The 12,947-nt window shown below is 40.4% G+C and overlaps 1 protein-coding gene across 2 annotated transcripts in view; it reads right to left on the bottom strand.

Annotated features, from left to right (window-relative positions):
• PLCH2 (phospholipase C eta 2) overlaps positions 1-12,947 on the bottom strand; it is a 694,774-nt gene that overhangs the window by 56,923 nt on the left and 624,904 nt on the right. For both annotated transcript variants that reach the window (XM_077250076.1, XM_077250077.1), the window contains 3 exons: positions 4,981-5,073; positions 4,182-4,282; positions 4,005-4,102 (listed from right to left, as the gene is read on the bottom strand). In XM_077250076.1, coding sequence (XP_077106191.1) covers positions 4,005-4,102; positions 4,182-4,282; positions 4,981-5,073 — 292 coding nt within the window. The remainder of the gene's footprint in view (positions 1-4,004; positions 4,103-4,181; positions 4,283-4,980; positions 5,074-12,947) is intronic.

A 12,947-nucleotide genomic window follows, 5' to 3' on the forward strand; every position in this document is an offset into this window, starting at 1 on the left:
TTTGAAGTCCTAGGGTGGAAAGTGAAGGAACTGGGGCAGGCCATCTTCTCATCCATCCTCCCAGTCGATTGACATGGATCAAGGATTCTACAGGTGAACAACTGACTACGTCAATGATTCCGTGAGCAACTTTTTGGGTATCTTGACCATGGAGCCAATTACTTATATGACGGACTCCTTGCTAGAGATGGATTGCATCTTCCGATAGTAGGAAAACACATATTTGGTATATGCATTGCTACACTCATTAGGAGAGCTATAAACTAGAACAATATGGGATGGGAAGTATACGTCCAATGAATTCTTTTGAGATCCCTGCTATTAGAAGTGGCAATAAATAACAAATACAACAAATTCTGAATGAAAATAGAGGAGCAAGAGAAACCAACTACAAACTAAAATGTGTCTATACAAATGCACAGAGCGTAAGAAACAAACAAGGAGAATTGGTGCTGCAAACACAGGAAGTGAGATATGATGTCATAGGCATCATTGATAGTTGGTGGGATGTTACACATGATTGGAATACAAACCGTGAAGGCTACAAAATCTTTATAAGAACCAGGATTAACAAGAGGGGAGAAGGTGTTGCATTGTATGTTAGGAAAGCATATATCTCCACAGAGATCCAAGCTTCAGAGAATGGTAGCTCTGTAGAATCTGTTTGGGTAAGACTACAAGGAAATAAGAACAGAAAGGACATTATTGTAGGCGTTTACTATAGGCCACCTGAACAGACTGAAAATATAGATGAACTCTTTACATCAGGTGTCTTTGTTCTCAAAATAGTATGACATAATGATCATGAGAGATTTTAAATATCCAGATATTTGTTGGAAATCTCTCTCAGACAAAAGCAATAGGTGCAGAAAATTCTTATCTTCTCTCTCTGACAACTTTATCTTTCAAAAGGAGGAAGAGACCACAATAGGATCTGCCATCTTGAACCCAATTTTTACCAGCAAGGAGGAAATTGTTGAGAAAGTAAAGGTGTCTGGGAATTAAGGAAGCAGCGATCATGCTATCCTTGAATTCTGGATTACAAGTGGAGGAAGACCATTGAGGACTCAAACTTTAAAATTGGACATCAGAAAGGCAGATTTTGGCTGGATATTCTTAAGGACAGAAATGTCCAAGAAGGATGGGAGCTTTTGCTAAATGAAGTTCTCACTGGATAATACATAACAATCCCGAAAAGAAGGAAAATTTTGATTAACTTAAAGAGACCAGGATGGATGAACACAGAATTTAATTACTTGTTAAAAAGGAAAAAAGATATGTAGATTAAATGGAAAGAGGGGCGCATATCTAAGGAAGAATATAATGGTGTCTACAGGGAATGCAGGGCAAGTGTTAGAAGAGCTAAAGCCAGTAATGAAGTGTGAAGCAGCAACACTCCGCTTATCGAGTCATAAAAAGATTAGTCATTTATTTACGAATACTTTCCATGGACATGGGGTATAAGGGCAGGACAATTATTATTCGTAAATAAAGGACAAAGGTTTTTATGACACGAAAAATGGAGTGGTGCTGCTTTTCTTCTTCATTCTTGGATTACTACATGTGTGTTTCTTCAAGCAAGCACCTTCATCGCCGTGATCTCACCCAGTAAGGTGTCACTGACTCAGAGTCCACCTACTCCACCAGTAAGTAGACTGTTTCTTAGTGCCATTCTACTTTTCTCTTTTGATTTACCAGTAATGAAGTGAGGCTTGCAAGGGAGACCAAAAGCAATACAATAGAATTTTGGGGGTATATCAAAAGCACAAGAAAAGTCAAAGATGCTATAGGATTTTTACAGGATGAAAAGAGTGAAGTGGTCAAACATGATGTTGAGGAGGCCGAACTTTTACATTCCTTTTTTGCATATGTGTTCTCTAAGAAAACAACTAACATCTACAGATCTTCACGGTGCCATCAAAGGAATAAAATAATCCACATTATCTATAAACAGAGAGATGGTGAGGGAACACAACTAATTTAAATGAATTTACATCACCTGGTCCAGATTAATTACATCCTAGGGTACTGAAAGAGTTAGCATAGGAAATTGCAGAACCACTAGCAAGAATCTTTGAAAAATCCTGGAGAACAGGAGAAGCCCCAGAAGATTGAAGTAGGGCAAATGTTGTCTCTATCTTCAAAGAAGGAAAGAAGATGGAGCCAGGGAATTACAGGCCAGTGAGCCTTAGTTCTATACCAGGAAAGATCTTAGAACAAATTATTAAACAGCATGTATATAAGTACTTGGATAACAATACAGTAATTAACCAGAGCCAGCATGAGTTTGTAGCAAGCAAGTCATGCCAGACTAACTTATTTCCCTCTATGATGGAATCACTGACTGGGTGGATGAGGGAAATGCGGTAGATATCTCTACTTTAGCAAAGCATTTGATAAAGTATCTCATAATATCCTTATTGAAAAAATGACCAAGTATGGGATTGACAAGGATATGGTTAGGTGGATTATTTATTGGCTCAGTGATCGTACTCAAAGAGCGGTAATAAATGGTTGCACATCCAATTGGAAGAGTGTTTCAAGTGTGGTATCACAAGGCTCTGTACTGGCCTCATTGTTGTTCAATAATTTTTATAAATGATCCAGATAAGGGAACTGAAGGTAAACTGATCAAATATGCAGGCGATGCAATGCTAGGAGATATAGCTAACACTAGAGAAGACAGAGAGCGGATTCAGAATGATCTAGATAAAGTTTAACAATGGGCAACGACTAATAGAATGGTATTTAACAGGGAGAAAAATTCTACATGTGGGCAAGAAAAACTAAAAAATTACATCTACAGAATGGGAGAAATAGAACTACGCAACAGCATGTGTGAAAAAGACTTGGGTATACTAACAGATCACAGGCTGCACATGAGTCAATAGTGTGATGCAGCAGCAAAAAGGCAAACACAGGTCTAGGATGTATTAAGAGAAGCATAGAGTCTAGATCACGTGAAGTAATTATCCCCCTCTAATCCTCCTTGGTCAGGCCTCATCTGAAATACTGTGTCCAGTTCTGGGAACCACAATTTAAAAAAGACATTAAAAAACTGGAGCAAGTTCAGGGAAGAGCTACCAGGATGGTGAGCGGACTGCAAAGTATGTTCTACAAGGGACGGCTAAAGGATCTGGGAATGTTTAGCTGTCAAAAAAGAAGGCTAAGATGAGACTTAATAGATGTCTACAAATATCTGAAGGGCTGTCACAGTGTAGAGGGATCATCCTTATTCTAATTTGCACATGGAAACACGAGAAGCAATGGAATGAAACTGAAAGGGAGGAGACTTAGATTAAATATTAGAAAAAGCTTTTTGACAGAGAGGGTGATCAATGAGTGGACACAGTCCAGAGAAAAAAAGCGGCAGCACTGCCGTTATACGTTGGACCCTCGTGCCTCAGGGATATACCGTTTTAAGCCTTTATTGCCAGAAAAGGAAATTGCAAAATATTTCTGCTGTACCTGGGTGCTGCTTTGAAAAACAACAGTATTTGAAAAGTCCAAAATAGAGAAAAAAAGCGCACTCACCGGTAATTCAGCAAAAAGCAGTTTTATTCATGTGCAAAATTGCAGTGCAGGGAGGGTAGACAGTGCATAGCGGATCCGCTATGCACTGTCTACCCTCCCTGCACTGCAATTTTGCACATGAATAAAACTGCTTTTCGCTGAATTACCGGTGAGTGCGCTTTTTTTCTCTATTTTGGACTGATCAATGAGTGGAACAGGCGGCCACGAGAGGTGGTGAGTTCTCCTTCAGTGGAAGTCTTCAAACAGAGGCTGGACAGACATCTGTCTGAGATGGCTTAGTGAATCCTGCATTGAGCAGGGGGTTGGACACCATGACTCCGGTGGTCCCTTCCAACTCTAACATTCAATATCATATATATAGACACCCATGTATAATCATAGGAAAAAAAATGCAGAAAGAAGCAGAATAAAAGTAAAAAATAAATCTATCAGCAGGATAGGAAATGGCAAATGCAGTCCCTTTGACTCACTTTCCGTGTCCACATCGTGGATACCCACTGACTTTGTATATTTCACCAGATCGGACAACGCTCTTGACAGTTTCATTGTCTTCTTCTGCCGGTTTATTCTATTGATCAACAGAGAAGCTTTAATTCCATAGATTCCATCTGAGTTTATAATAAACACCACAGAGACGACAGAAATACCTGCTGTAATGTACCGAGGTCCTGGCGATGCTTCCTTGCCGCTCCAGGCTGTCATCGCCTTCTTCCAGACTTGAGCTCTTTTTAATTCGGCCAGCTTTTTTCTAAAGGCCAGAGAGAAAGTATTTCGGTTTTAGTGTCCTGGTCTTATGCCCACATTTGAGGACAATTTATTATTTTTTAACCTAATTGTATGTGTTTTGGACTATAATTAGTTTTTGCAATTGGGTTTTATTAAAACTTTTGCACCATTTGCCTTTTATAGCCACTGTATTACATGGTCTATTGCTGGCTACAGAATGAGTTAACTGAGAATCTGCCAGTGAGCTCGTTCTAATAGGAGAGATTGTAACGCTTATATCTGTCTTTTTACGAGTCCTTCTCTGCTGATTTATAACCACGAACCATGTGAAAGTTGAATGTGCAGAAAAAAGATGCAGTCTGTAAAAGCCAAAAGAGAGCAACATTTTTAATGAAGCCCAACTGCAAAAATGAATGTTTAGATTTTGGTTTTCCTGCACATTCAACATTGATATGGACACAAATCACCGACGAGGACATAACAAAAAGACAAATAAGGGAGTTGTAAATACCCCATTGGACCGTCATGGTGGGCTCACTATTTAATTCTCAGTTAACTCATTCTGCAGCCAAAGACAGACAGAGCAACAGAGACTTTAGGAGGCAAATCGTGCAAAATTTGCAATGAAACCGAATTGCAAAAATTATTTTTAGCCCACATTGTATGCATTCACAAATAGCAATAACCCGAAAAGGACCCATTTATTAGCATCACAATCACCTTGCGCTTGGAAAAGCTTCCCATCAAGGACCTACTGTGACGTTTATTTGGGCTGGGCTCTTCACCCGACTCAGTCTCTTCTTCCGTCTTACTCTGGAATGAAACATAAGGGTCACAAGTGGCCAATATCTGATCTAAAAACAAGTGAGAGATTTGCTTTTACATCACTTTTATTAGGAGTATTGTAAAATGTTTAAATTAAAATGCATTTTTTTTATCGAAATCCTAATAAAAAAAATAGAAAAAAATTCTTAACCCCCAAAACCTCCTCACCAGGTATGTCGGCTTTGCTGAACTACTATTTAATGGGTAAACTCAATCCAATAGTTGTAATTAATCTCAGAAAATGTTACAGATAATTCCAAATATCTACCACTAGGGAGCGCTGTGATTTCAAAAAGCGCTCAGCACTGTACCTGAAATTATTTTATTAAAGTGTTTTTTTTTTCCTGCAAATGTCGCTAAAAGTTCAGGAACAGTTAGAATATAATATAGCGGTGTATCAGCACAGGGTGTTCTGTCTATCTCGGGAAACGGAGAAATTAATATTTGTACACCCTGCTCTGCCATTTAGGCATACTCGGCATTAACATCCAATTAACGAGCAGCTGCCAGGAAAAGTAATTGTGTTATCATTTGTCCATAGGGCCATGCTTGACCCGACGGGTGAAACGGGATCAGCAGAGATTCGGCATGATCAACCAAAAGCCGCAGACGCTTTCAAACTCGGTGGATTTTTATATTCCAGGTTTATGGGTAAAAATAGACTATACAAAAAAAAAAAGATTCCCATGAGGATTCTTTAGAAAAGATCTAAAGTGATAACTTTTGTAAAGAAAAAGGCAAGCCAAGGCAATGGAGAAGGAATAGTAATTGACAAGGGGTGTAAACGGGAGCAAAAATGGGAGCAACTGTAAAGATTAAAAGGTTGCCTCCATCTGAAACCTCCTACCACCTTAGACAGGAGAATTAGATGCAGGACAGAGACAGAGAGTCAGAGAGAGAGACAGCTTTGGGGGCTTTTTAAACTTAATTGCATGTATTTTATTCTAAACTCCATTTATTTCTGGCAATGAAGTTACAATAAAAAATTTGGACCATTTGGCTTCTACAGTCTCTACGTATCACCGTACATAGACTGCAGAATGAGCTGATCTCACAGAAGTCCGTAACACATGACTTTTTTCTTCTTCAAGGACCAAAAGAGAAGTTCATCAATTTTAAACATCGGCCGACATATCTAAAGATTATGGGGACCATTAAACTAATTCTGCAGTTTGATATGTACAGTAATACATATAAAGCTGTAGGAGCCAAATTTTACTGAAAACGATTGCAAAAAAAAACTATTGCACTAAAAACCTCATGCAAAAATGCTTTAATTGCATATAAGTAAAAAAAAAAAATGCTCCCAAACATGTTCACATAATTCTTTTTACAAATGTTTTTATATTGGCATTTTTTTTTTTGCAGCAGTAGCTGGAATAAGACAACATGTTGTCTCCTACTTCCTATTAGTTGCTATGTCTGAGATGCCACATAAATTAGCATATGCGGTTAATGAATTTTGCGCAAAATAAGAAAAGCTCTTTTTTTGCCTTTAATCCTTTTTACCACTTTTTAGTGCAAAAAAACCCCCAAACATGCTCATGATAAAATCTTGTTAAAATTGAGCTACAATTCCAGATTGCCATAAAATTACACTGGGCAGAGGGAAATACTGCAGTATATTAATTCTGACACTTCTTAAAAAGTTGCAGTTGATGAACCAGCTGAAAACATCTTGGAAAACTCAAACCGCTCTCACAATGATGAACTTATATAAAAAAGTAAAACAGGCCAATGTATCTAATAGTTTTTTTTTAAAAAAAGGCACAAATTAAAAGAATAAAGCACAAATATAAAACAGACAAAAAAAACAAACAAAGTAGAAAAAAGGGTGCCAATGCAATAATGCATCAGACCCAAAGAGAGCATGTGTGTATTAGGGGTTGGGGAGTCAAAGATGCAATTCATGAAAGCTCCACGTCACTTGTGACCAAATATCACCATCTACTGAGCAAGATGAGTAAGGTGGAACTAGAAGACGGATGAAGTGTTTCTGGGGGGATGAAGTTGAAGGGAGCGCTGGTTCAGTTGGTAGCTGTGGTGCAGTTATTTAATACAAAAGAACAGAGGGACAAGGTGGGAGAGCAGACTGCACCAAAGCCCAGACTGTGCTGGAAACCGCAGGTCAAGCATTGAAGAACTCACTCTGGCCATCGTATGGGGTTGGACGTCTGCTGTGGTGAAGGAGAGATGCCAGTGAACCGCGGTTCCATTTCCATCTTCTTCTGTATGAATGGCCTTAAAAGGAATCTGTCACCCCAAAATTGGCTTATAAACTAAGGCCACAGGCATCAGGGGGTTATCTACAGCATTCTGTAATGCTGTAGATAAGCCCCAGATGTATCCTGAAAGAGAAGAAAAACAGGTTATTTTATACTCACTCAGGGGCGGTCCAGCGCCTCCCATCTTCATAGGATGACGTCCTCTTCTTGTCTTCCTGCCGCAGCTCCTGCGCAGGCATTCTTTATATGCCCTGATGAGGGCAAAGCAAAGTACAGCAGTGCGCAGGCGCCGGGCCTCTCTGACCTTTCCCAGTGCCTGCGCACTGCTGTACTTTGCTCTGCCCTCAACAGGGCATATAAAGCACACCTGTGCAGGAGCCGCGGCAGGAAGACAAGAAGAGGACGTCATCCTATGAAGATGGGAGGCGCCGGACCAGACCGCAACGCCCATCGGACCGGACCGCAGCGGGACCGCCCCTGGGTGAGTATAATATAACTTGTTTTTCTTATCTTTCAGGTTACATCGGGGGCTTATCTAGATAAGCCCCCGATGTCGGTGGCCTTCGTTTATAGGCCAATTTGGGGGTGACAGATTCCCTTTAAGGTGCTTTCCATAGCACATGTTTTGAGTCTTAGGCTCTGGACATTGCAGGAATGTCCGCTGGGAGTCTTGTAAAGCCTCATACCGCACAGAATAATATGTACTGGTCATGCGAATAGAACACTGCACCTTGAACTTGACCTTGTCTGTCAATAAACTCTCCATGTATCTGATCTGCTATCAGAAAGCAGTCTTTTACTAGCACTGATCCCCACCCAATGGGCTAGTCCCACACATTAACCATATCTTGTACTAGCCTGCATACAGTCTTTATCTTAAGCCCGTTCTTCGGTGCTTCTTTGCAGAATCAGGGCATGTAGACAAAGTGGCCATTAGTCAAGACTAGTAAGAGGGGTTGAAAGAGGTGAAGCAGAGGCAGTAAATGATATATACGGTACATTAAATATACTGTGGCCTGCAGCTGACCTTCCCCATTATAAGTTGCTTTTACACAATTCAGCATAACGCGGTGAGAAGATCCTCTGTAATCACTTTAACATTTGCATCCGAAAAAAAAAGATGGCAAAATTCGAGGCATCTCCCAGATAAGGTCTCCATATTCAGCGAGTCCTGCACGCCGGCTGCCATGTAATATATGCATTTCCCCAGACTGGCGGCCAAACAGTTTAATGAGAGGAGCAGCTCCACTCACAATTTAACATGGAAATTCTGCATCATAATAAGCAGCTTAATTGCTAATGAGGAGAAGATTGGGGACATGGATGCGGGAAGATGAGATGTCGAGGCCTTGATTGATAAAGCCCATGTGGGTATTTTATTACAACACGCTGCTTACTTGTTGGGCTCAAGTAATTTAAAGCAAGTAATTCCAATTAGCTTTGTCTAGCACTTTCCGCTCTTTGTAGGAAGAGGATTGTTTCTTCTTTTCCTTTACTTGGTACATGTTTGTCTGCCAGGAGCGGTAATTGCCGGGATAATGGGTCCCAATTTCACCTAAACCATGTTGGCTTGGCCTGAATATTTAATGAGTCCGGGGTCATCTGGGTTATGGGATGTAGATCGACTTCTTTCAGGGAAATGTTTTTAATATTAAAATTAATCTTCTCAATGATGGAGATATTTGTGGGTCATTGGGCATCAATTGTATATACACAAATATATGTGACTGTACATGTGTGTATATATATATATATATATATATATATATATATATATATATATATATATATATATATATATATATATATACACAAGATCAAAAATGAAGAAATAGAAGTGGTCGACAGCTTCATTTTTGTTGGGTCCCTCAGTAATCCCAGTGGCGGTTCGGCAGCCAGAGATCAAGAGTCAATTAGCACTTGGGTGAGCATCGACCAAATATCAAAGTGCAAGGACATCATGATCTCAGTCATTGTCAGAAAGTGTACAATGCAACTGCGTTCCCAATTGGGACATATGGCGAGAAGATAAGAGGTGCTCCCTGTGTAACATCGCTAATTGCAGGCGGGGGATGATCTGGAGACTTGGTCGCTCACTTGGACAGGTTGGGTGCCGCATAACTTTATGGAAGAGTGCATTAGACTCTTCTGATGGCTGCTGCTCAGGCCACTGTGCTCACTCCCGATGGGTGGAGGAAATAAGAAGGAAAAGATGGGAGGTGGATCCCGGGTGCTGCAGCTGATAAAAGTGCTTCCAATCTGTAATGATTAAAAAAAATCCCAGTTTTATTTGTGCAACGCGTTTCAAAGTACATTTTACTCCTTCAGGCGTTCTGCATTGGCCTGAAGGAGTAAAATCTTCTGTGAAACGCAATGCAGGAATAAATCTGGGATTTTTTTTTATCCCTACTGCTTGGAAGCCCTTTTATCTGCAGCTGCGCCTGGGAACGAGCGTCCTGCTCTCCCTTCTTTCAATTACAGCTTATGGCTGTGAGATGTGGACATTCCCGAAAGCAGACAGAAGAAAAATTGATGCCGTTGAGATGTGGTGCTGGAAAAAGACTTCTACGAATCCCATGAACAGCAGGATCACCGACAAAGATGTCATTCATCATATAAACCCATTATTGGAAGGCAAGATCACCAGACGGAAACCGACAAATTGTGGCCATGCGATAAGGGCAAAGTCACTAGAAAGGGAGATGCTACACGGAATGGTCAGTGGTAAAGGAAAACATGGGAGACTGAAAGGTCATTGGCTGGGCACCAACAAAAGTGAACATCAAGCAGCTACAACCAGTCATGGTAAAGAGGAAAGCATGGCGAAAACTCAAATACAAAGTATCCAAGGGTCAGACATGACAATGGATGGAATACGAATCAGGATAAGTGGTAATGTGTGGGTATGGCAGGAATACTACTATTTCAGGCCATTAAATGTCTTGTATCCCTGTATTTTTCACCATTTTTACCTTCTTTGGGCTCTGTCTCTAGGTTTTCTATGAGGTAGTGAGTGGAGACTAGCTGTTATTATGTCTCCCATGCACAGCACACACAGACATAAGGGATTCTTGCTCTCCTTTCTCTATTTAGCACTTGCAGAAGCAGCATGGAGAACATTATACAGCAGTACTGAGCAGTGTAGCTGTGAATCCAATACCTTGGTTAGATAAAACACCTACTAGAATGCAAGTGCAGCCTCTCTCTGATTCTGCTCCCCCCTCCTCCCAACTCCATAGATGTTAATAGGCAGCTGTAATCTGATCCCTCAGTGAGCAGTTCATCCTGTTTTGAGCCAGATACATTCTAGCTCCATTTTTAAGTGAATATGTTTCGCAAGCAGGGGGAGGAGAAGACGCAGCTCATAAGTTGACAATAAAGCATATTTCCATGATAAGATATTATAAAGTTTATTATATTTACTATTGATTTATGGAAAGCTTGTTAAAACGACAGTAACTATTTAGCCTATACGGAAATTAAAGAAATAGGGGCGATTTATCAAAACTGGCGCAAATGAAAATTTTCATTATAGCAGCAACCAGATTGCTTTACACAAGTAAATACTGCACAATTCGCTTGCATCGGGTTTTAATAAATCTCCACCATCTTTGACTCATACCGAAAAGTAGATATTGAGGGCAAGATTAATACTTTGTAAGAAATGTTTTTTTCTATGTAAAATAAAATGGCTTAATAACAAGGATTATGTCAAGTCCCTGGCACATTAAGCCCGAATCATAAACCCTAACACGATTCTTTAGATGGAAGGATCCAAGGATTGGCGCAGAGCGATAATTATGTCAATTTTAGAGCTTTGCCAAAACATTCCTAGAGATTTCATCTCCTATAAATAATGCATGAAAGATCCGTGCTCCCGTCTATCAGTGAACATCGCGCTGTAATAGAACTTATGAATAATAAATCGCAAAACTTTGTCTAAGTGTTTTCACAGATACATTCGTAAATGTTTTGTAAATCTACTTTTGTTCTTTTCCTTTTTTTTTTTGCAAACTCTTTTTTGTATAAGACAACAAAAACATTCATTAAGTTTACAGAACACCAGTTACATTGTTTGACTACATCGATAATAAAAGTTTAAGAATGTGGAAAAGGGAAAGGATAAAGAGAGAAGGGAAAAGCTTGAACTCGCATCGTATGACGTAGCTTCAAATATCTCTAGTAATTTGTACTAATTCAACCTCTAACAGCCAAGAAGTCAAGGACAAATCAGGTATTTCCATAAAGAATTTTGTTCACAAAGTTAAATTCTAAAAATGATGTTCATGGATTCCAAATTTTTGTGTATATTGTGTTTACCCATCCTAATTCATCTTTTTTTTTTCATAACCTTCGATTTCAAATAGTTCAATAAACCACTCCTAAATATTCAGCATTTGATGGCCTTACCAGTATCTCAAAATTAGAATTTTAGCCAAATTGATAATATGAAACATAAAGGGGAGTTTATTTTTTTCCTTCGTCTTTTACTCTTTCCGTCCATTGGAGGGCTGGAGAGATCTCAGAGCCTAATAAATATCTTTTCATGGCAATCGGGACACTTGACTCAGACTGAGCCAAATCTGCCGGATGAAGAGAGCGAGTGTGTCCAAAACAAATTTCAGTGCATTCACTGATCTCATTTGCTTAAAGGGAACTGGTCAGGTGAAAAAAATACTATTAACCTGCAAATATGGGGTTTATCGGCAGGTTAATCGTGTTCTGAAGTTGCCCGATGTCGGCACTTTGAGCACCGCTGCCGGGAGGAAAGCATTAAGCTACTTACGGGTAGCGGCATTTTTCGGAGGCCCATGACAGCACTACGAGAGAGGGGATCCGCCCATTAGGAACAGGAAACCTACAGATACAAAAGGGTGGCACCTCTCCCATGCATCAGTTGTATTTCAGAGCCTGAGAGGACTACCGCGGTTAGTGGCATACAATTATACAATATATACAGTTTATATCAGAAAAAAATATTTTTATTACAATGTAGCTAGATATTACACATGAGATCTACACATCTCCATAAATACATGTACACAGTCTTAGAAAGTGCAACCCCCACGTGCATAGGGAGGGAACTAAGGCTGCTGTCATGGGCCTCCGAAAAATGCCGCTACCCGTAAGTAGCTTAATGCTTTATTCGGACTCCCATGACAGCACTACGAGAGATTTACAGAGACGTAAACTACCTTAGTGAGGGACTATAGTTTGCAGCACCCTTAACCCGAAGGTGAGATCAGAAGAGTAACCCAAATCCAACCTATAGTGCTTAAAAAAGGTGGAAGGGGATGACCATGTGGCCGCCTTACATATTTGCTCCACTGATACTCCAGATCTTTCCGCCCAGGCCACTTACCGCACGCTGGCTCTGGAGACAGGACACCCCCTGGTGACCGCTCCATGCTGCTTGAGTCACCGCCGTGCAGCCCCCCGGGACCACCGGGACTGCTTCAGGTACCCCGCACCGGCCGAGGTAGGAGACCCCCTCTCTACCCGAGTCGGCCGGCCGGCCTGGAATCCTTGTAGAAAGAACTTCTGTAGGATCCAGTCCCCTTAGGAAAACAACTGATGCATGAGAGAGGTGCCGCCCTTTTGTATCTGTAGGTTTCCTGTTCCTAATGGGTGGATCCC

Source organism: Ranitomeya variabilis, chromosome 4 (genome assembly GCF_051348905.1).
Source record: "Ranitomeya variabilis isolate aRanVar5 chromosome 4, aRanVar5.hap1, whole genome shotgun sequence".
Classification (NCBI taxonomy): Eukaryota; Metazoa; Chordata; class Amphibia; order Anura; family Dendrobatidae; genus Ranitomeya; species Ranitomeya variabilis.